General features: G+C 35.2%; 4 protein-coding genes and 1 long non-coding RNA gene across 6 annotated transcripts in view; 3 read left to right on the top strand and 2 right to left on the bottom strand.

The window, feature by feature from the left end:
* Positions 1 to 258: 258 nt before the first annotated feature.
* LOC117230736 lies at positions 259 to 11,658 on the top strand. The gene is made up of 12 exons (XM_033488457.1): positions 259 to 398; positions 1,065 to 1,106; positions 1,183 to 1,283; positions 1,845 to 1,932; positions 2,033 to 2,096; positions 2,170 to 2,390; positions 2,458 to 2,598; positions 2,684 to 2,845; positions 2,946 to 3,131; positions 3,218 to 3,283; positions 4,008 to 5,592; positions 7,581 to 11,658. Exons 1-12 carry the CDS (start codon positions 336 to 338, stop codon positions 7,760 to 7,762), a joined length of 2,901 nt encoding a protein of 966 aa, XP_033344348.1. The 5' UTR covers positions 259 to 335; the 3' UTR covers positions 7,763 to 11,658.
* Positions 11,659 to 11,891: 233 nt separating this feature from the next.
* Positions 11,892 to 12,817, top strand: LOC117230740 (probable small nuclear ribonucleoprotein G). Of its 2 annotated transcripts, none has more exons than XM_033488465.1 (4): positions 11,892 to 12,120; positions 12,214 to 12,308; positions 12,443 to 12,567; positions 12,641 to 12,817. In XM_033488465.1, exons 2-4 carry the CDS (start codon positions 12,290 to 12,292, stop codon positions 12,689 to 12,691), a joined length of 195 nt encoding a protein of 64 aa, XP_033344356.1. In that variant the 5' UTR covers positions 11,892 to 12,120; positions 12,214 to 12,289; the 3' UTR covers positions 12,692 to 12,817. The 2 variants fall into 2 exon arrangements, with proteins under 2 accessions (XP_033344356.1, XP_033344355.1); XM_033488464.1 differs by having other exon boundaries at positions 11,901 to 12,120; positions 12,286 to 12,308; positions 12,641 to 12,770.
* Positions 12,818 to 14,355: 1,538 nt separating this feature from the next.
* Positions 14,356 to 17,373, bottom strand: LOC117230896. Its single transcript, XM_033488803.1, has 3 exons — positions 16,439 to 17,373; positions 14,681 to 16,364; positions 14,356 to 14,554 (listed from the first exon to the last, which is right to left on the bottom strand). Exons 1-3 carry the CDS (start codon positions 16,526 to 16,528, stop codon positions 14,433 to 14,435), a joined length of 1,896 nt encoding a protein of 631 aa, XP_033344694.1. The 5' UTR covers positions 16,529 to 17,373; the 3' UTR covers positions 14,356 to 14,432.
* Positions 17,374 to 17,404: 31 nt separating this feature from the next.
* Positions 17,405 to 18,271, top strand: LOC117230897. The gene is made up of 2 exons (XR_004492879.1): positions 17,405 to 17,863; positions 17,960 to 18,271. It is a non-coding gene; the product is annotated as an uncharacterized LOC117230897 (long non-coding RNA).
* A 33-nt stretch (positions 18,272 to 18,304) lies between these two features.
* LOC117230895 overlaps positions 18,305 to 24,152 on the bottom strand; it is a 70,030-nt gene continuing 64,182 nt past the window's right edge. The window contains exon 13 of the mRNA XM_033488802.1: positions 18,305 to 22,866. Coding sequence (XP_033344693.1) covers positions 20,226 to 22,866 — 2,641 coding nt within the window. The 3' untranslated portion in view covers positions 18,305 to 20,225. The remainder of the gene's footprint in view (positions 22,867 to 24,152) is intronic.

Below are 24,152 nucleotides of genomic sequence, written 5' to 3' on the forward strand. Positions count from 1 at the left end.
CTCGGCACAGGGGTTGATTCCTCCGGACACGCGGACCTTTCCTGGCCGGGGGTGACTTCTCTTCGAACCTGACTACTCGATCAGAGTGCTCGTGTCAACGGGAAACCCAAAGTCGACGTGCTCGACGGTCTCGCGACACTCTCTCGAAGCAGTGCGGTGTGTTCGACTCGTGTGTCGATCCCTTTTTGACAGTCATTTGCACCGATCTTACATCTATTTTACGACGTTTACGTTCTCCTCGTGATCGTCCTACGCCACCCGATATCCGTCTTCTTTCTCTTCAAGGGCAACAGCGAGGCTTTATTCAAAACTTTCCCTTCTTGACACATTGAAGAATGGCGGGTAACGGCGTTCCTGTCTTATTGGTCACTGCGAACGTCGGCAGTATCTTCGAGGAGGTGAGTTTCCCGGACTTTTTCGCATTCTCCTTTCTCGCGTTCCTTTCCGCCGTTACACCGACCCTGAACGATCGATCGATCGTGCCCCGCGATTTACCTTCAAACGCGGCACAGCCTGCTTGTCTCCTTCCTTCGTCGTCTTCTCTTTCTTTTTCCAGTCTTTTTTTTTTCGCCTGTTCAAAGCTAGCTGCTTCGCGCGTCTTTCGTACGACGCTACGATAATAGATGATAATACACTACTAATTCCTACCCGCTATTTACAACTACTCTTCCTTCATTCATCGCTTTTCTCCCTTGTTTTTCTCGCTCCGTAAAGCTTCACGATCTTGTCCGCAATCCCGCACGTATTAATTGCAATGCTAACGCGCGCAGAATCGCGTTGATATTATCAACGACTTTCCATAATAGTAGATTCTTGTTAGTCGCGTGAATTTAGATCGAACCGAATTACGCTTTTCCATTAAGCGATAATAAGAACGATGACATTAGCCCTAGATTGGTTTTTGTTTAAGATTTAAAGTTGATCTTCTGCGCGTATATATAAGCGATATATGAATGAAGATATGTTTTTAAATTTCTTTCGATCTTTTTTATCGATAAATGATAGGCATCCCTTTGTTCGATTGGAATTTTGATCAAGATTACGAAAGTGTGTCCTTTTTACAGCCTAGCATGATGTTGAAAATTTGGACGGAAGAATTTTTATCTGTAAGTATTACAGATAACATGCGTTGTCATTGCGTAAATATAACGGGTATTTACATTCACGGAGAATGCTTTTCAGACTATACTGAGGCTGGATCCAAAATTTATTGCACTGCACTGCCAAGAAGTAGGTGGAAAAAATTATGAGCACAGCACCAGGCAGGTGGAAGACTTTGTTAGGTAATTTGTTATCTCTTTTCGTATTTTTAGAGCTTTGTCTACTGCACAGTCAGCAATGATTACATATATTGTATTAAGGATGTTAAAGATATTCCAGAAAATCTTGTTAAAGTAAAGCTTCTTGAAAGGCTTCCATTGACTGATCTCTTTAATCAGATTAATGAGATAACAGTTGCTAGTCTATGCGATAATATTTGTTTAAATATTATTGCTTGGCTTATATATGAAATATTTATGGAGTATGATGTATGGAGTAAAATGTAGTGGGAGGTATGCCTTTTAAAAATTATACCAAGACTGATAGGTTTTCCTGATCACGATATTGAATGATTTAACGCATAAGTGGCAGAAAGGGATAAAAATAGATGATCACGCGTTACTCTATGGTTGAGTGAGCTACTTCAAAAGATGAATTTATCGAATGATATTCATAGGGGAGCAATGTAAAAAAAGTGTTTGAAAATATAACAGATCTTTAAGCTACTATGAAAAGTTCAGGATAGAGAGACCTCTGTGTTTCTTGTAAAGCTTAATTTAGTTTAATATAGCTATTTGTTGCAGGTTACTAATGTCATCGGAGGAATTAAGGCTGTTTGACAAAATTAGGGTATTCTTGGATGAAGATTATTCATCTGCTGAACATTTTACGGTAGGTAAAATACAAAAACTATGTATTTATAAAATATATATTATCATATACGTTCTTAGTAGTAATTACACATAATTATGTTAATATTAAAATTTTTCAGGCCCTTGGAAATTTGTACTTTGTGCATGAATCTTTGAAAGAAGTTTTATTATGGGACTTCCAAGGTACAATGATTGATAGATTAATATTACAGTGCCTGAGCGAATTAATGAACTCAAGTTATTATTATAATTTTAGAATGTACTTTTATACCAGTGGATGGAAAGGAGATTCATTCTGGTAATATAGAAGCAGTCACGACCAAAGAAAAAGCAAAGTTCCCTCAGGAATTCTTTCCAGAATGTAAATGGTCCAGAAAAGGATTTCTGAGAACACGATGGAGTATTAGTGGAACAGTTTTTGATCTCATAAACATACATTTATTTCACGATGCCAGTAATTTCATTGCTATGGAAACAGTAAGTGATTTTATCTTGCATTATGAGATAACTCTATGATTTACCCATTCTGATAATATATTTTCAGTTTCCATCCGTATACAGTAAGACGCGTAGAAGAGCGCTCGAGCATACATTAGATAGGTTTCATAATGATAAATATTCAAATGTACCATACTTTTTATTTGGAGACTTTAATTTTAGAACGGACACAGCCGGTGTAATCAAAGTAAGTACGAGAAAATTCGACAATGATGTTATTCTTGCAGTAGTACAAAAGAATAAAAATAATCTGTACTCTTACTTTTACACAGAAACTTACGGAAGATACTCAAGAAAGAAGGTTATCAAACAAAGGAAGTATTTCGAAGCTGCAGTTTCATAATAAAGACGATGATCTCATATTAACATTAGGGAAAAAAGAATTTTCTTATTACGAGCATCAGAATGTTTTTGTGCAAAATAGTGGACAATGGGTAAGTAATTCGTTGTTCGAACTTTACGTTGTATAATGTTACTTATAATATTGCATTGACGATTAGGAAGACCATAATGAAATTACCAATATTTATGTAGCTACGTGAATATGACAGAGAGCTGGAAGACTTTGATGGAAGATTATTTGAATTTCCGATTAAATTTGTACCCAGTTACCCATTTGAGGAAGATATCAATGAAGGATCAAATTATATGCAAACAAGAGTACCGGCTTGGTGCGATCGTGTTCTGCTGAGTCCTACCGCTAAAATGCTAGTCCAAGATGTACGAAATATCATTTACATTTTTTCTAAACGCGTATCTTTCAGACAAATAGTCTTTTATGCAACGCGATTACTATCATTTTTCAGATATCATCGCCGGATGCCATGGAATATGGAATAATAGGGCCAACAACTTGTATGGGCGATCATAAGGTGAGAGAGTCTTTTTTTTTCTAATGTAAGAAGAAAGGTACTAGTTTTTTTAATTACTATGCTGGGTGAATATATTTACACACTTCCTAGTTATTATTCTGATGATTCATTCTTTTAATTATGGTGCAGCCTGTTTTTCTGGAGTTTCGAATGAATCTCTAAGCACTAAGGTACCTATCTATCAACTGTCTGCCTGTTTTTATCTTGGTTTTTCCATATATCCTCTACTTCTACTGATATCTCACTCCTCTATTTATGATTACATAGAGGCTTGTCAGTGTAGTTCGTTTCAGTATAGTAACACTTTTGAAAATCACTTATTTAACGACTCCCGATTTCATAATTGTATATAGTATTTTGAACACGTTGCCATCAGAAAGAGTTAAGTATATTTTGTGTGGTCATTACAGGTATGCGTTCTATCGCTATAATGCCCTGATACTATGAAATTTCGTTCGAAAGATCATGCATAAGATTGAAAAGAGTTTGATACCCATTTTTGTAGCCAACGTGAAATACTTTTCAGTGAACTTTACCAAACGTTTAGCACCATGTTTCTATAGTATCGTATCAAAAGTACTTTGTTATCATGTCGTTTCCCCGAATTACATTAATGTTAGTTAGACTTTTTATAGAGTCCTACCATACGAAGAATATCCCTCTCCATTTCTTCATAGAGATGCACGATATTACATAAGGATCGTCCATTTTTTCCCGTTTGCAGCCAGTCTACTTGAGGGCTAATCTCATCGTGGACGAAGGTATGATAAACTGCTGCAGCTTGTCGAGTGCACCTGAGTTTTGCTTTCGAGTGCCAAGCAATTATGTGGAATTGTTATCCATGTTGCCTGATTACAGTAGTTGCGCTAGTGGACAGGTTAATTACACGGACCGTTCGACTAATCTGTTGCACGCAGCACCCATTAAGCATGATCCTTATACCCCAGATAGCATGGACAGTCCAAGTCCAAATGCTATAATATCAGCCACGGGTGAACTCCCGGACGTAGACATAGATAACATGAACAACGTGTCCATGGCACAGTTTGTACAGACGTCGAACTTTGCCAGACGTTTAGACACAGCTGTGTCGCCTGCTCTCTTAAAATCCAAGTTAGAACTGATCGTTCGGAACAAAAAACAAGAGGCGATGGACGCGGATCAAGATACAGCTGATATCAAAAGAAGCCCTAGCGACTGCTGCTTACACTCGTGGCCCAATACCGAGGAGTGTAAAAACGTATGGTCTGTAAGGACGAACAGATGTAACAGCGACCTGTCCTGGCAGAGATCGCATCTCTTAACCGAAGCATGGGTTCAGAGCAAAGGACAACAAGGGTATCATTCGTTTGGAGATTTTATCAAACGATCGTCCTTGGATTCAACTCCGCCGAACGGTGTTGAGGGTTTGCCTTCCGATTTGATTATACCAAGGATATCAATAATAAATGCTAGTAACTTCGAATCAAACGAGAGTTCCGTGTACTTACACGACGACAAGTATAGCGACTATTCGGATAAAAAACTAAGCACTTACTCGGACGACCGAACAAAGAGCTTGAGCGGCGAAGCGTTCAGTTCAGGAAAGTCGGATGAACTTTGCGATAAAACAGACGACGAGAGCAACAGACTGAGCTTAAATACGAAGAAAATAGGAATGAACGAGAGCGTTTATTTGCAAAACATAAGTGAGCTAATAACGAAACCAGACAAGAATTCTTGTGCAATGGTGGTTAGTACAAATCTCTTTAATACTGACGGTAAGATGAGTAAAATGAACGAGGAACGAATGCTTGAAAATAGAGAGAAATGCTTAAATCAAATTATAAATACATTAGAAAGCACAGAGGATAATAATAGTAAAAATCAACGTGCACTCGCGGATGATGCACTAGTTGATAAGACAAGTATTAAAAATAGAAGTATAATTTCGGAGATGACTTTAGCAGATGAACGAACTTCTGAAGTATTACAAGTTATTGCAGAAACAGAACAAAGGACAGTTCACCATAGGAGTGAAAGAGAAGACAGATTGCAGAATATGGAGGCAGAGAACATAAAATCAAAACAGAACAGGTGTAATGAGACAAATGTGTGTACAAATGTAGAAGATTTTGATGCAAGTAGCAAGCAAACAGAAATATCAAGATGTTGTAGCAAGTGTGAAATGATAATTTCACAACAAATTACAAGAAGTGATTTTGTACAAAATCAAAGTAGCAATGATAATACAGAGGACATTAAACTCAAACTCAAAGCATGTAACTCTGATATAGAAAATTATAAGGACAATATCATTGGGAAGGAAAGTAAGTGTCAAAAGTGTTGCTGCGTTATATCGTGAAAAGGCAAAATCTTCACACATGTTCCTTATTTAGCCTTCGTATATTGTAGTCATGATTCTCGGTTTCCTCGGAATAAGAAACTATCGTAAGAACGAAGTCAAAAAAATCGATTATTAAGATTTACTTTATAAGAGATAAGAAATAAGAAGGAAGGAAAAAGCTATATTCTTGAACACTTAAAATATGCTGCTGACGCTCTATCCGATAGCATCGATTTTCTATTGTACATGCATGTTGCAAGACGTTTTCATGTTCAAAGTGTCTTCTGCATGAGCATGATACTCTAATATCGTATCACGTCAACAACTATCTTTTTAGCGTATATTCAAACGATATAGTTACGTACTATAAATTTTCATATTCTAGATGCGCAGTTGAATAAGCAGTGTATCATTGTTACGTAGTGATATGTTACGTTATATGATGTAGAGTTTTAATGAGTCGGAATATCCAGATGACTGTGTCAACGTACGATCTGTTAAGCAGTGTTACCAGTATATGTAATAGATACGTAAAAATCCCTAACAATTACGTTGTCCCATTTTGTTATTAATTTATTAAATAAGTTTTCCAGTCAAGTATGTATCGGGCGTCACTCGAGAAAGTTATTATCTTGTAATTTTTCGTAATCTTTTGTTACAATGTTTTTTTGTTACAATGACTTAATTTTCGACCGTCTCGATTTTATCTCTTTGTTCACGTTTACGTTCTATTGCTATCGCAAGAATTCCATTCACAGCATTTTCAGCGTACAAGAACACGTGTGCTCCTATGTGCATCGTAACCCTTGCCAAATTTACTGTGTCCTATATGATAGAATATTAGAAACGTACGTGTAGACGCGACACGCACGTAGTCCATTGTTTGGACTCGACTGCCAAAGTTAGTTTTGTTTTAGTTAATAGAAAGGAAGATATTAACTTATACGGTAAAATTGTTAGTCATATGTCTTTACGTTGTACATAATCATTTAATGCTATCTTTCCTAATTTCCTATATACGTTTCGTTACAAGTTACAAGTAGTTTTCTTTGTGGCAATATCTACAAGTACAATTTTGTAAAAAAATTGACAATGAGGTTCTTAACGTTTCCATGAAAGGTTCAAGCCAATTCAAGTCGATACAGTTTAACCGTAAAATAATTTGCATACAAATAAAGGTATCTGTTCCGTGTCTTGCCGAAAAAGAAATTGTACATAATACGAGAAACAGTGTTGAAATACTAACGGCCGTTTACTGTTCAAAACGTTACGCTCATAGGTACTTAGTAAAAGATAATTTATAACATTTATTTTGCAAAACGAATTCCAGACTACATTTTGAATCTGATCGTAATAAATATCGCAGATTCGAGCAATCGATTTATCATGCATTTGTTTCCGGTCCCATTGTGCTTACGACTTATAAAACGTTTTATTAGTAATTATTATTTTCTCCTCGCTTGTAAATATAAATTTATTTTTAATACAACCAACAGTTGCTTTTTTTATTTATATCCTTTGATTTACGTGATTACGTGTTATTGTTATTTGCACGTTGCACCGTAATGCACCCTTAATACCTTATTTTATATGGTAGAGCAGATCGAAGTAAAATCAAGAAAAAACTTTTAAAATTTCTAATCTGAAACAGTAATTGCTTAACAATAGAAAGGACCGTGACAGAAATTAACCCGTTTGAATTATTATGACCTCCCGCCATTTGCTTTTCCCGGAGCCAACTTCACGAGGCTCCGTAAGTTTGAAATTTTATTTTTAAATAAACCGTTAAACTCAAACAAGAAGTTTTGAACTAATACTTGAACTTTTTTCCACGAAAAAGATATATTATATGCAACTAATATTTTATAGCAATTAGAAACATGTACAAGAGATATACGTACACATGTACTACCTTCATCTGCTCTGCTAAGATTCCGAAACAGTTGGTCAATGATTGATTCTTGGCTGCAGACGTGATGAACGAGGCGTCCGAATCGGGTACGATGTCCAGCTTGAGCAGTCGTGAGATATTCAACAATAATAACGACACCCACAGCAACAACAATAACAACGGCGCGACTACCATCACGAGATATATTCACATTAAACACGCAGACTCGTCGGTTAAGATTTTTCGAGAAACGACCGTCTGATATTGAATTTATTATTCGTATACGGTTACCACTTACAACTAACAATTTCACGTTATGTGAAATAACGTTTCACAAGCTTATGGTTGCGAGATATTTTAACGGTTTTACCGGCAAACTAATCTTTGCGCAAATCTCGCCGCGACGCTTTCGAAATGTCCCGATAATCGAATATGTTCGATTTTATTCGATTATCGACTTTTAGAGTACTGGTCGCGTCCAATGATCGATTCAATCGATAATCGCAGATCGCCCGTGCACTCGCGTATGGATGAAGTTGCGCGAGTCGTTAAATCGAATCGAAGCAAAATACTGCAATTACGAACCGTTTTGCTGACGACGGACGTGCGACGATTGCCGCTAATACTGGAGCGTGCTCTCGGTGTGAACTGCTGTTTGCCCGCATACACGAAAAGCTTTGGGTATGTTCACACGAAACTCGATACGTTATTAGTAATTTCGAAGTTATTAATGTATTCACTGCAAATTTGATTCTCATTATATTACATATGTATTTAATAGATACCAATTATTACGAAAAACTTTTTCATAATTTCGAGATTTTTAGTTCATGTGTCACATTCAAGTCGATACGATACATAATCCAAAAGTATGTGCCGACTCGAATGTGCATCGTGTGCAGTGAACGTGTTAAATTCGAAATACTTCCTGTTGAAACTATACAATAGAGATGTTAGAAGAAAAAAAAAAGACGAGATCTTTTTGAGAATTGTTAATATGACGAAATAGTTGATACAATGGCGTATATGACGATTATTGTATTTTATTCGTTAAGTGTCTTGGTGTTCCTACGCTACGTTCTTTCAGACAGTTCTTCCCAAGACTGCGAGTCTTGCAAATGATTTGTATAATTAGACGAGCAGAGATTCACGATAAAGAAAACGTTTCCATGAGAGATCGTTTGATGTGATATTACCGTGGTACCTCACTTTTGTTGGTTTCCATTATTAGAGATCGCGAAAGCTGAAAGAAGAGTATTGCGCTACGATTGCTGCCAATATCAATTCGACTTCACTTTTTACAATGTGATTCAATTATAATTGATACGCGTTGTCTCGTTGAATTACGTTGCAAAGAGTTAATGAGAATCATTTGCGAAAGAATAATTACGTACAAAAATGAAAAATACCTATTCCCATTTGAAATTTTGTACGTAATAATTCCATTGCAATTCTATAATGTGCACAGCATTTTCTACTCATACATTGGCGTCGAGTTCCACTGAGAAAAATCCCTCGTGTCGAAACATGTATCGCCGTTTTTCTCTTCTCCTTTTTTTTTTTTTTTTATATTATTTTATCGCTATAGTGTTGAATAGCAGTAAGTGCATTATTTACGACGCTCAAACAAACTATTACTAATCTCTGATGGAATTTACTTGAAGCACTCGATTCACGATAGTATCTTAATCCGATCCAATTGGACTAAATTTGCGGGTACATTCCATTAGCGTAACCACTAGCTAGGGAACTCAAAGCTTCTGGGAAACTGTTGGCAGGTACTCGAACGTCGTTAATATAGGAAATATAAAGTTTAGACATGGTAGATCGTATGTATTTGCACGCAAAACATATCTATATTCCTCTATCGACATACGTACGATAAATGTACACTCGTTATAATCCCATTGCGGATGTTTGTCACTACTTAAAAATTCTTCAAATCCTTCCACTGCCCCCTGGTTACGTCATTGAATTCACATTTGTTGATGTTATATGGAAATATGTATAAGGATGTACCAACATCATAGTGTCCATAAAGTATAATGGATTATGTTTATTCGTTTCGTTTGCGATTTCCATTATACTCTAAATACGATAACGCGAAAGCGATGATTCGAATGACTTAAACGCGATGCTATATTGTTATACCATACTCCCTTGCGATGAAAACTCGCCAATATCACATTTCTCATTTCACACTATCAAAAACGATAATTGTTCATGTTTGTCCTCTCTGCAGAAAAGTGAAGAATATTTTAACATCTTTAACTTTGGCTCAATACATAGCAAATTTTTCAAGCGAAATATTCCTTATATTACACAATCTAAATTATGAAATTATAGAAGAACAATTTTCAATCGACAATAAGTCGAGATATAAATCATCTTTTATAATGTCGATTCCTCCATGTTGCGAGTGTTGTTTCTGACTACTAAAATGCATTATTATACACGTAGTATTATTGCAAAAGATCGATAAATTGAACAAGGATCGTTTTTGTCATGAGGCCCTTGATTATTGCCTTCGCCTTTGGTGCGAGCGAAGGTTAGTTATTTTATATGAAGGTTTACTATATCTCGAAGAAGTCGAGACGTTTACCTACGACTGCTTTTAAATCCGTTCCATCTTACATACAATTTCGCATGTATAGCGATAGTGATAAAAGTAAGCACGAACAGCCATCGCAAGAATCGTAGAAGCTAATTGGTACCTTGAATAAGTCCTCGCGCTCATTTAACGAAAAGCTATGACATGCACTCAATTACTGTTGTAACCTTCCAATTCCCATCGCTCAGGTTACGATGCAAAACATGCTAAATTTTACTAATTTTTATCTCTATTGATGGATGAAATAGCAGATATCAAGAAATTGCTATTTTTATTATAAGTTACTAATTTCTTACCATATTTCATTATTAGATTATGAATGTTCATTCAAATTCATATTTTCATGAAAATAATCAAAAGGATGGAACGTAGATACAAAATTGTTATGAATCAACACACTGAAATAGATGCTAAACTGCTCACTAGAATTTTTACAGGTCATCTGAATATGTAAATTACTAATTTGCTTATATTATAGAATAAATAGAAGATGACACTTGTTGATGCTTATGGGAATTAGATGGTTATGCTACATTTTCTCCATTGTTGTGGCGATTGGTATTTGAAATGTCTGTTTTCGAAGTGTATGTCAATGATAATCGTAAGCCATTCCTTGAGAATTAGACGTAAGATAATTAATGGTAAAACGTACAATTCGTCGATTGGAAACTTAATGAGGTACCTGATCTGTTTTGACCAACGTATAAAGTACACTACAATTCTCGTATCTATTATGGAGGATTTCTGGGTATTTCCTAAGTTAATGAAATGCTCGATACGATCTTAATTAAACAATATTGTATTCTACCCTGTGCAATACCTGGAAATGCATAAAGCGTCGAATTGTACACTTTATCTGTAACGCAGTAATTTAACTCGATGTACGTATTAACATGTATGTAAGATTAAGGATTTGACGCTTTTACCAGACTGGTTTTAGGATCTTCCGCGCGGGCAAGTTTTTCGAGAAGATTTTTAAAAGAATTGTCACATACGTTTAATTACCTTGTCATCGATAAAAATCGATGATTTGTGCTTTTCTATATCTTCATAATTTACAAGCTAGTTGTTTACAAGCTAGTAAAAAAAAAAGAAAGAGTTTGAGTAATCGAAATGGCAAAATTAATAAATAGATAAAAAGTTAAAGTCAACAAATGATAATTAAGATTAGATTGAAATGCAAAGTACGCTATCGAAATTCTTGCTTGCTCTGATGTTTTATGAGATGTTTTAAGAGAAACATTATTTCTTCCGTCTTTCGACGGCAAGTAAACGTTGTACTTTTATAAATATGAATGTACTTATATTTTGTACTGACAGTACCTTGCAAAAATATAATATGTTAAATAATGAGATTACATGTGCATGTATGATGTACGTTACGAATAAACGTTATATAATAGGAATACTTCTGACTTGAAAAGTGACCAAAATCTACTGACGAAATTAAATGATGGTTATGTTGTTTTGTTGAGTCAAATGTATATTATATTGTCACATTTACTTCATGTATTAGTATAGAAAAAGAAAAATAAAATTATCGTTCTACAATATGTGCGTACACACGTATTTTCCTTTTTAAAGTAATATGTTTGTCTTGCTAAGTACATTATAGTAATCGATCCAGCTGATTCAGATTCAGGATATATTCAAAGCAAAAAATATATTCTATATTTCTTTATATTCCAGAATTCATTCACATAAATTTATTTGTACTTCATTTCAACTCTGTAATGTATAATAATTATATATTTATTTAAATTAACGTAACAAAGCATTTAATTGTTCTTTTAAGGTTGGTACCTCAATTCATGTAACCTAAAAACGATGTTAATGTGCATGCATTGGCTATAGTTGGCACGCCGCTGATTTTAATATCATAGTGTGAAGGAAGGCAAAAGTCGGGAAGAAGTACATATCCATAATTGTGGGAGTAATTTATCATTAGTATTCTTTAAAAGAAAAACCAATCTAAAAATGAGTAAGGCGCATCCTCCAGAGCTTAAAAAGTAAGTGTAATATATAAATGTGTAATATATAAATCTCTAAGTAGTTATGTATAAAGGTTATAAAAATTTTAATTTTCCTTCTTAATTTTTAAGATCATTTGAATTTTAATTCTTGTACATTGTAAATGCAACAAAGCGTGACAAAATTTTATTTTTATTTTTTAGGTACATGGATAAAAGATTATCATGTGAGTATATAAGTATATCTTAAATATTATTGGTAATGCAGTTATGTTTACATGCAGTATTTTGTTATCGGAGTCATAATATCGTATATTATATTTATTCATGCTATTTCTTCAAAATGTATTCTTTTCATTAGTAAAACTCAATGGAGGAAGGCATGTTATTGGAATTTTACGTGGCTTTGATCCGTTTATGAACATGGTTATAGATGAAAGTGTCGAGGAATGCAAAGATGGTACAAAGAACAATATTGGAATGGTGGTAAGTTAGTGAATTCTTTTTGTGGTGACAAATGAATTTCTGTTGAATTAATGAATTCATCTTATCATTTTAGGTAATACGTGGAAATAGTGTAATAATGTTAGAGGCTTTAGACAGGATATGAATTGAAATATTAAAAATATAAAAATGTAATATGTATTCTTAAGGAAATAACTAAATAACTTTTTATATCATACACAATATTAATATCATATTTATTCAGCCTTTGAAATATAATTCTTGATCAGTATTTTCAGTTTGAAAAGACAATTATTTTGAATAAATAGTTTTCATATTAAATAGCGATTTATTCTTTTAAAACCTTATATATAAATACAATACAACAGACAATTTTTTATGACATATTTTGCTCAGAATATATTTTATTTGATATACCATTTCAGTGATTTTTATGATTTCAAAAATAATTTGCTTATTATCCTTCATTAATAACACCATTTCTTTGCACAATTGTGAAACATTTACATTCTATTTTCACTATTACATGGAATTTTGCACACTGAGTATTATGAATATTAAATGCACATATAATTTTCTTTATTACACTTATATTGAAGTAAAAGTGTTCTGTTTAACTACACAATTGTATTAAAATTGTATTTTTTATTGTCAGTTAAAAATAATAGAACGAATTAATTAAATTAATGTTGTTCATAATCAACGTTTATTTTTCTGAATTAACTGTCTTATTTATATAAGGAACATTAAAATTTTGAAGGCACATGATATTCATTTTTGTTACCAAGGAACTATATCTTTGCAAAATATTTCGTCTATTCTTCTGTTAACATTTACTAAAATCTCAACATAAATTACGAAGCTCAAATTAGCTTCTATAACGATATAAAAATTTTAAATTCTTTCATATTGGTATCCTACTCTAAATACTAAGTTTATTCAATAGCAAGGAAATATTTACGCGTTTAATTTTCTGTTAAAGTTACCATAGTTCTCGTTGAGAAATAGTAAAAGTGAAAAATAATTTAATAAAAAAAAGTATAGATAAATACAAATCGTATATTAATTTTAGTCTATGTGAATGAATACTTTCAACTAAACAACTTATTTGAAAATAAAAGGAACACAACATAACTTATATGTATCTACGTATTAGAAATGGCATTTAACTTTCTTTCCATATAAAATACTCTTACATTTAATAACAAATTTTCTAGTTCTAAAATATACACATCGTTCTTTTCTGTTGAATTATTCTTTTGTGCGTTTTAAGATATGTCTATCATATTTTCGTCCACGTGCATGACCATAGTTTTATTTCAGTGTAAAAAAAATTATTATTGTGCTTAAGGTTATATTAAATATACAATTAAGGACGATACATTTTTAGATAATTTGAAAAGAAGTTATAGTGGAAAGATGGCCATATATCACAGTTTGAAAGATTTCATAATATTATATATATTCTTCATCGACTTTTGTAATCGTTCTCATTTAAAAAATATCAAATTTGATCAGTCATATAATACATTTTTCTATAATATTCATTAAAATATTTAGAATTGTTTTATAAATAAAGTAAATATATTTTTATAAATAAACCAAATATATATCAAGTAATTTTTCTTTCCCGTTTGTCTTATAGAATCTAAGAATATTGCAATAATTTTTTCAGAAATTAAAATAAACTATTACATAAAACATATATACGTTTGTACAATGTAACATAAAATTTTCTCCTAAAAGATTAACATTTGATTAACTATAGTATGTAAGCACGTTTTATGCATATTTTTACAAATTAACTTACTCGAAATTTATAACAGACGTATTTTTAATCTAGATAATTATTTCTTTGTTTCAATGAGTTGCTAATCTGGAATGATTTATACTTCATGACGTAGTTCTGTTTTGATATTTTTGACAATATCTTGAGTAGGCATAATAATGTATCCATTTGTTTTATCTTCTTTTCTTACTTCTTGCTGTATGTCAAGGTTGCTTGTCTCTATAACATTAGAAGGAATTTTTACAATATCTGTTTTTATATCCTCATTATACTTTTGTCTGTGATATTTTAAGTGATCAACAAATGCATATACACTACATGTTTACATATAATCTAAATACTTACGTGAATCTTCAGTAATTTGCTGATTACATATACTAGGACTAATGCTTTCACTCTTGTGATCATTGGATATATGTTTCTTCATATCGTATCGATTACTAAATAATTGTTTACATATTTTGCAGGTGAACCGGTTTTCACCTGTATGCATAGCAACATGCATTTTGAAATACCAATCTGTACTGAAGTTTTTAAGGCAATAGTCACATTTGAAAACTTTCTTTTTTCGTTTCTTTTTTACTATTTTTTTCTTTTTCCGTGATGCTGTTTTTGAATTAGTTGATAATTCAACTTTTGGCACAAGTGCTAAATGTTGAATAGGTTGAGAATTCGTTATAGTTAATGATGGTGCTGTATCATCTGGCATGATACAAAACTTTGGTATACCCTGTGTTTGGTGCAGTAAGGATGGTTCTGTTATTAAATTAGTTATAGGTACAACACGTATAGGTGTTAACAATGGTTTAGGCTGAATGGGTGTTGTGACAATTTGTGAGTGTGGCAAGAGTAATTCGTTTATTGGTATTGGATGTGTATTAGCTTGTGTTGTAAATGTAATATAATGACTTTGAGGTAAAGGAATTGTACTGGTTGTTGTTATGAATGACCTAGTTAAGGCTTCTGATACAGCTAATTGTATGGGATTAGATATACTATTTTCATTAGAACACTGTGTTTTGCCAAGGATTATACTTTGTTGTGGTAATACAATTGGTATACTGGATAAAAGTTTTCCAAAAACATTATTTACATTATTTATTTGTGAAGTAGATTGTTTTGTGGACATAGAATTTATAGTAATTGCTGTTGTTGTTGTTGTTGGTGGTGGTAGTGGTGGTGGTGGTGGTGGTGGTGGTGGTGGTAGTGGTGATGGTGGTGGTGGTTGTGAAGGAGGTGGTTGTTGTTGCTGTAAGGGAACTGATTTCGGAATAATAATTAATTCTTTGTTATTTTTTAAAGTTTCCATTGCAAGGCTATACCCTGTAATAGGATCTGTATAATCATTTCTCTTCATTTTAGAAGCTTCGATTATTTGAATTTCTCGTTCTCTCATTCTTTCTTTTAATATTTTGGCACTGCTTGTTTCATTATGCCTGTATTCATTTTTCCTTATACAATTCTTGTGATATATACGAGATCTTTGTGTTTGTAACATAATACCACAAATATCACAAGCTATTGATTGATTACATCTATTTAGTCTAATTATAGCTCTGCGACAACGATCATGATCAATGCTTAATGCATCACACATTTTATTTTCACAATGTCTCGAAACAGGTGCATCTATCTCACTTTCCTCTATGTTAATGGCTAACATAGGTGATGATCCATCACGGTCTACATATTGTTGTACTACCACATCGCATGTAATATTTTCACAAGGTTCACAATGACCACAAGGTTTTCTTTCTCTTGTAACAGGAACTAATGTAATTTCTGATTTACCATGCTTCTTGGAAGGTAAGAAATTCTTATCTTCTATATTTTCCTCTTGATTTGTCTGTAAAGGTATTACTGACAACTCTGACTGTTTTGTTCTATTTACATTTGAATCTACATTATGTATTTTGTTTGTTAAAACATTATCGTTGGAGACAGATGTTGCATTTATTTTTGAAGGTATCCTTTTAACAATAATATTTGGTTGATTGAGTAACCTTTTTACTGGATCCGATTGTAACACCTATCGTAAAATAATAAAATGAAAATATAACGTAACAAAAATACACGTAAAAATATCGTAAACGTCAAACTTACATCAGATAGAGTAGCAGTGAAATCTGATGGACACATTCTTGATGTATTTATCGGAGTGCAAATAAGCTTCGGTAGCGAGGCATGGGCCATTTTCACTGTACAAAAATATACAATTTTGCAATCTCCTGTAAAGTACGATTAATTCCTCCCGTCGTGTAACAATTCCGTAAATATTTGAATTACAACATTGCGTCACATACGTGTACACTTTGTTTTGTAACACAGACGCGAAATTCGAAATAAGCTGCCAAACATTAAATGTCGTTACAATTTCATGTGTGAAATGTTATGCGAAATTTTTCTAACATTCGATATAATTGTTAGGTTATCGGTTCCTCGACAAATCACAATAGCGTACTCTAATATAGAAAGGTACATAATGTTTGGGATAGTACGATAACATTTGGCAACGAAACATTCACAAGTTTCTTAGATTATTGTCACTGACAGCGATCAATAAACGAGTAATTCAACACTCCCGCGACTCATAAATTTATGATCGCGTGAAATCGAATGTTTCATCGTGACACATTGAATATAGAGAAACTTAATTTTTTTTTATATAAAGCCAATCTTGGTGCATATAATAAACATATTTTGCCTGAACGATCACGACAACGAAAAAGACGGTACGTTTAGAGTTTTCCAAGGACAATGATGTTTTCAACATTATAATGAAACTTATTGACAAAATTCATTTCTTTGTAAACTACGGGTCTGCACAAACGATTCCTATTGGAGGGAAACGATACAAGGGGAAGATGCCTCTCACTCGAGATACTTTGATTTTTTGACATTTATATCTTTTTTTATGTCCATTATCTATTATCTGCTTTACGCAAATAAAAACCGAAAGTTCATTTGACAATATATAATTATTTAACTCCTTTATCTTTCATTTTTAATTGATCGAAAGATTTGAATTTTATTTGCGCCATTAATAATAGAAGCATATTGCTCCGTACCCTTCGCATTAAAGTAAATAATAAATAGCGACATAAAACTCACTATTATCCATTCAGTGTTTCTATTTATGAATGAATACGAAATATAAACAGAATTAGATAAAAAATAGTAAATCTTTTATATCGAAAATTCTCTAGCCCATGTTATAGCGCTTGTAGGCATACACAGGTTGTGCGATTTTATTATTATAGTATAATCACCTACCTCTTTATTGGTCCGTCGTTAATGACAGATAAAACGCATGCATGGAATAAAGAATTTATTGTAACGTTACTATGCATTAGGAAATGTACAAGTTATGAGACAACGTTTAAGTAGTTACGATAAACGTACATCTTGGCCCTTTAACACGTGGAACGTAACTTATCTTTGGTATTAAACGGATAATGCAACGATGTTTGTTAACTCTAGCTGCAAGTCATCTTTAGTAAACAATATCGTTTAACAAATCTAAACGTTGTATGTAAAAAAAGGAAACGTACGCCTAAATATGATAATCTTATCTATCAGTTATGGCCAAGTTTCTGTCGAGGGGCGTTATTTTCTATTTTACAGTCGTATGCCGTGCAAAACGTCTGATTGTCTTTACACTGGATCCATACATACGACATCATTGCGTGGAAAGAAAAAGAGAAGCGATAAACGACTACAAACGATGCCCGAACGAATAATAGTCATCGAAAAGCTTTATTGAACTTAAGTTGCGGTCCCTAAAATGCTTTAATTAATACATCGAGGCGACTGTACATAGGAACTGTATAAATTAAAACATCGCAAGCGACGTACAAGCGAACAACCTTATACACGAGAAACGTACATAGCGAAAGATAGCTTTGTTGAAATAATAAATGCACAAACACGCTACAACCATGTCGTTCAATAAAACCTTTTCTTCCGTCGTTTGGTTCTTCTTTATACAGGAGAACGTTTTTACGCTTTACAGCAGATCGAACGAGACACCGTGAAGAAGCTAAATGCTGAAGTCGCATGTATGCGTTTAAAGATAGTTCGCGAATTATAACTTAGCGAGCACGAAGGTACATTGTACAAAATGTTACTTATATCTATTACATTATAAACATATTTACATCGATCAGTCAAATAAATATTTCCTCTTAGTCTTTGCGTATTTAACGATGCTAAGTAATTAGCGATCGAACAGCAACGTCCGAATTTCTTAGTATCTTACTAGAATATGCAAAGAATTCGTGCGAAAGTAAAAGAACAATCGTAGTGACGGTGATGCATTGAACGAAATATCTCTACCATTGTACTCTAATGTACTTTTTTATCGTAGAAGAAATTCTGCCTCGTTTTCGAACACGGCGTTGAAACCCTAGCAGACACTACCGTTTAAGCTCTCTTAGCTAAATCGTGCCTAAATTTTGATTCGCATTAGAATCTCGAAGGTACGATCGCATTCGCGAAAACGGACTTTAACGACGACGACGCTTAGTTAGTCTTTGGAAAGAGCTACTGTTCCATAGAGTTTCTTCTTCTTTTTCTTTTTTTCTTTTTTTTTTTTTATCTTTCTTGGATATGGTTTTCCTTTCGAAACTAATCTTTGTCCTCTTGAAAATTTCTTATATTCTCGAAGTTTCACAATGTTTTCTTTCTCTTCGCGTGAGACGATATTATAAAATGATAGATTTGGTCGCATCTATAATCTGCTACTTATAATAATGTACGATACGATGTTTCTGTATTACCTCTCGTTACATGTATATCACAGAGTTCAATATAATTTCTTACGCGTTCCTTTTGCGGCATCGAGCGAAACTTTTGAAAATAATTGTTGCTTATTCTGTTCATTTCGTTTTACAAAATGCTCTTAAGATAAATATCCTCGACGATCGTTAATGTTTCGCGTACATCCGAATATTACGATATAATGGATAATTTCTACAAAAAATATTAGAATTTTTAAGTAACTACTATTTACAGCGGTAATATTGCGTCGCGCGTCTCGCGGTCGGTACAACCTAATTTCAGTATTCTGACAGTAAATACAAGTTAGCGTGGCTTTCGATCAACCAATTCTTTCATTCGGTTTCCCGAACGAACAGTTGATCATTGTACTATTACGACTCCACTTCTTCGTGGCTGGTCATTTAAATAAGATAATATCGTAGAAATATTTGAACAGAAGTATTCATAAGTTTTCATCCAATGATCGATAGACTAGAATGTTTTAAATAAATCCTACATACTTCTTTTTGATGATTGGCCACCTATTCGTCCATCCGAGCTGTCTTGCACAATTAAACCATTAGTGAAATTTTACAAGCTACAAGTTACAAGTTGCCACTACCAATAAATACGTTTGAATAATATTAACAAGTTGCTAATGGAACGAATGACATTTTCCAAATAAATCTGACAAGTCAAAGATCACACGGGAAAACATGATAAGCCTGTTATGACATCACTTGGCGGTATTTTAACACGACTCAGAAAGACCATTTCATTACATATTGTCTCTTAAAGGTAGCGAAAAAAACCAACAAGTTTTGTACAAAATCAACCGGATAACTAATGTAATGACAAATAATATTTTTAACGTATTCCAGAATCGACACATACAATCTCTAAATGAAAAAAGACAGTTTAGGTAATATAGGATTAGTCGTGATAACATACAGATTTCCTATAGATTTATCATGTTTGTTCTCTGTAGTCTTCAATTGCAAAATATCTGATTATCTTATTCGACGGAGAATTATAAAACGATACAAGATAAGTTTACATCCTATAACGTGTGACTTGTCAATTTACTAATATTATTAGTCGGTATATTACTGTGCAAGTGTGCGCTGATCGCTTATTTCTTAACACCCGAAGTTTCAGTCTTGCCGACTGTACGTTGTGTTTTATGTACATTGGGTATCGTTCTTGGCGCGTTAACGTTCTTATTTGCCTCGAACTTCTGTTGAAGGGAGGCCACATTCGATTTACTGCTCGCTGCTCTTTGCACCGGGTTCGTCTTCGCCCCTGAATCTTTCGTCTCCGTCTTTTGACTCGGCTTCGATTGCGCGCTTTTAGTAGCCGATTCCTTAGCGGATAACGATTTAGTCACGCTCGTGTTACCAGTTGGAGACTTCTTTTTCTCCGCGAGACTAGTTCCTTTGGACGCAATGTTCAATGGCTTAATCGGGGTGGCGGGTGCTTTCGTAGTACTGCCTCGTGACAATGTCGGCGTTTTCTGAACGTTTTTCGACTGAAAGTTAAGCTTTGCATTGTTTCCAACAACGTCCGGCGACTTTGTACTGATTTGATTAGAATTTGAACAGCTCGACACTAAGTCCGGACTGTTAAACTTTCCCCCGTTATCTTTAGGACTACAAGGCACAGTTTTCAGAGATAATCTATTAACGTTCGTGTGAGAATCCTGCTTCTCTAGGCTACCGTTTGGCTGATTCGCATTGCCACCCTTCGTATCCGAATTTTGCCCGGTTGAGTCCACGCTCGCATTCGAACCCTGCTTCTTTAAACTACTGTCAGAATACTGTTTAGACTTGGACGCGGTATCCAGAGCTTGTCTGGCGCCGGAGTTCGAGTCCTTCGTGATCGAACCTTTCGCGATGTTCGGCGGAGTCTTCGTTCTTCCAAGAGGCGGTTTCAACGGCTCTTTGCTGTCGTTTGTCCCTTCGTCGCTTTTCGAGTGAGTAACAGTTCGTTGAGTCGGTCGACTCTTCATCGACGTGATCGGTTTTCGAGGCCCCGCGTCCTCTGCCGTGCTTTTCATCCCCAGTTCCTTCGATATCTCGTCGTTTAGATTCGGATTCGCTAGATTCAGCGACAACAGTTTCCCTTTGTTGGACTTGTTGGCGTCGGCAATTTTCTCGGGCTCCTGTTGCGGCACGTTCAACGCTGATGGATTCAGGTAACCCGAGCTCGTCGTGGAACTGGACGAGTTAAATTTTCCAGACGCGGAATTGGAATAAATGCTGCCCGGCGATTTGTAGTGACTCGAGTTCATGTAAGTGCCAAGAGAATTGTTGTAACCCAAGTCCTCGGTATTTTTCGACGCAGCCTCGTTCTCTTGCGCTTTTCTGGCTAAAGTAGCGGTGGAATATATGGAATCAAAGTTTCTGTTCGATATCTCCGACACGATCTCCGATAACAGGCCCATCGTTTCCAATCCGCCGGAATTGGCCGTGGGATCGACGCGTTTCGGTAATTTGTATTCGTTGTCGATCTGCTTCTCCGATTCCATGTTCTTCCTGCTCTTCTCGGGCAGAGTCTCCTCTATGACCGCGTATATATTGTCGTTGGTGGGTGACTCTTCTGTTATTTTGGTCAGCGACGACTCGCTGACGAGGTTCATGCAATCGTCGTACGCGTTGTCCACGACCTTCTGCGGGTTCTTCACTTGCGGTGTCTGATATCCAGGCAGTCCAGGGATCTTCCCACTTTCGTTCATTTTGTCCATCGTTGTAGGAATAGGAGGTCCCGGTGGAGGAGCCGTAGGCCTTGTGCTCGCAGGGATGCTGGTGGGTCTTTTAACCGGTGTCGTCTGTCGCATCGATCCGAACGTCTGAATCGCAGGTCTCGGAGTGATCTTGCTGTCTCTCATGGACTGGGCGCGCAACACGACGTTCTTTTTCTCTGCATCGGCCGCGGGGATCACAGGAATCGCTGGTGTAGGAATTTCGATCTCTTTCTGAGGGATGGGATTGGAAATCTCCAAGTTTCTCAAAATTTCTTTATCTATCACTTTGTTCGCTTTATGATGGTGTATTCTGGGCAGAGAATTCGTTGTCTTCTCGTCCTTCTGTGACATCTGCAGGCTACCTTTCATGATCCCAGAATTGGGTCGAAGCATCGAGGCGATTCTATTTAAAGTGCTGCCCTTCTCTGGCTTCTTTTCAGCCTCCGGCACCAGTAAATTGGTCAAAGGTGTACTGCTTGGTCTCTGTGGCTTTTGAACGTCAGCGGAGATCGGCGGAGCCGGTGCTGGTCTCGTTGGACCGTCTATAGTAGACTTGTTAGAAATTTTAGGAGCCACTAGCTCCACCGATGTGCACGTAGTCGCAGCCAATACCGGGCTGCTGATCAGAGGACGAGCTGTACATCCTGGATTCAGTGGAGGCAGAATTGGCGCGGTTGACTGCACCTCGTTGAAACTGGTTGTGGAACTGAGCAGCGAACTGCGCGCTGGATTGCACTTGGGAACTGTCTTGATGTTAGTCTTAATAGCTACAGTTGGAATCGTGGGCGGAGGAGGTGCTGGCTTAGTCGGCTCGGGGCTCTTCGGTTGATTTTTTATCGGCGTGATCGTGAAACCTTTGAACTGGCCGAACAAATTATTGTTGTAACGCTCGTCGGTATCAGCTTTCGGCAACAAACTCGCGCACGCTGGATCCTGACTGAGACTAGAATCGATCGTTTCGATGTTACGAGGCAAGGGACTGGAACGATCGATCGTTTTGATGGACAGTCCGTTGTGGCCACGATCGGTCCTGAAATTTTAAGCACAATCGTAAGCTGGAGGGAATCGAGGTGTTTAAAGCACATGCTACAGCAACCAAACCAAGGTTCCGATTTCTTAGAAATTTCGTAGCCTGATCGCGGAACGATGCAATCAACACATGCAGCTTTAGAGAAGGAAACAAACTCGTGCGCAACAAACGCAGTCATTCGGATCCAGAGATCTTTCGAACGCATGCAAAACCGCGAGAAAGTTGCAGGGAAAGTTAGTCAAAGATTAAAGTGTTAGTAGCAAGCCCTCTGGAGGAAGGAAATTCTTGATTACATAAGAAAATTCTGTAGATTTTGTATGAAACACTACGTTTATTCAATAAACTTATACAATTGATCCGTTTCAAGTATGAGCAATTTCGATACGAGGACGACGAGGGAAGAGTATTTCAAGTCATACTTTCTGCTTTTTACAGGAGAGCCATTTTTTAAGATTCATTGCATTCTCCAATCAACCCACAGCCTATCTTTTTTCTTCGTTTTTCCATTAGATATGCGTTCGTCTTTAAATTTAATATATTGTTTAGATATGCTCTCGAATTTCTTTTTTTTTTCTTTTCTTTTTACAAAATTTCCTATATTTATTACCTCGTCTTAAAAGTCTTATGTCTTTACATTCGACAGATGTTTCATCTCAGTTATATACGTTCAAATATTATCTTTCAGTTGTCAAGCGACATGAAAATCAGAAAGTCAACGAAAAACAGCTTCTCGTGTTTTCCCCGTGTGATTTTTATTTTTAGGATACTGCGAAATATACCTGAATGATTCGAATGATTTTTAAAAAAAGTGATCAAACGTCGAGCTCCGTTATATGTAAGTTATTCGATCGGGAGTCATTATGAATGTTGAGTCACCCCGTTAATACTGATTTATCGACTCCATTGTAAGCGAGCCGTTCAGTAATCTTAAAATGCAAAAGCCATCGAAGAGAAACTCACACATGCTCATGCTCGTATAACATTCATTTTCTATGCATGCTCTAAATCACGGTTCTCAACTTTTCCCTGGAACGTGTTTTTTTTCCATTCGTCGAGGTATTAATCGAATAAATAATTAGGCCAACGACCAGCCATAGATCCTCTTATTCACGTTGATCGAGTCAGTAGAGAGCCGTTTTCGTTCTATTTTATTATCACCCAGTTTTTGGTAATACTACCACATGACGTAATATGCGTCCTTTAAATGCATTTACATATAATAGTTGAAAATTATATTACGTCATATATACTTTTATTTATTAACTTATGTATATATCATTGCTTGA

This window comes from Bombus vosnesenskii, unplaced genomic scaffold (assembly GCF_011952255.1).
Source record: "Bombus vosnesenskii isolate JDL3184/JDL3185 unplaced genomic scaffold, Bvos_JDL3184-5_v1.1 scf7180000013267, whole genome shotgun sequence".
NCBI lineage: Eukaryota > Metazoa > Arthropoda > Insecta > Hymenoptera > Apidae > Bombus > Bombus vosnesenskii.

Coding starts and splice junctions, on each gene's coding strand:
- LOC117230736 (XM_033488457.1), top strand. CDS start 336: ATGGCGGGTAACGGCGTTCCTGTCTTATTGGTCACTGCGAACGTCGGC. Junction 399..1,064: donor TCGGCAGTATCTTCGAGGAG/GTGAGTTTCCCG, acceptor TCCTTTTTACAG/CCTAGCATGATGTTGAAAAT. Junction 1,107..1,182: donor GGACGGAAGAATTTTTATCT/GTAAGTATTACA, acceptor AATGCTTTTCAG/ACTATACTGAGGCTGGATCC.
- LOC117230740 (XM_033488464.1), top strand. CDS start 12,089: ATGAGTAAGGCGCATCCTCCAGAGCTTAAAAA. Junction 12,121..12,285: donor CATCCTCCAGAGCTTAAAAA/GTAAGTGTAATA, acceptor TTTATTTTTTAG/GTACATGGATAAAAGATTAT. Junction 12,568..12,640: donor AGAACAATATTGGAATGGTG/GTAAGTTAGTGA, acceptor TTATCATTTTAG/GTAATACGTGGAAATAGTGT.
- LOC117230896 (XM_033488803.1), bottom strand. CDS start 16,528: ATGGCCCATGCCTCGCTACCGAAGCTTATTTGCACTCCGATAAATACA. Junction 16,365..16,438: donor TCACTGCTACTCTATCTGAT/GTAAGTTTGACG, acceptor ATTTTACGATAG/GTGTTACAATCGGATCCAGT. Junction 14,555..14,680: donor GCAAATTACTGAAGATTCAC/GTAAGTATTTAG, acceptor CTAATGTTATAG/AGACAAGCAACCTTGACATA.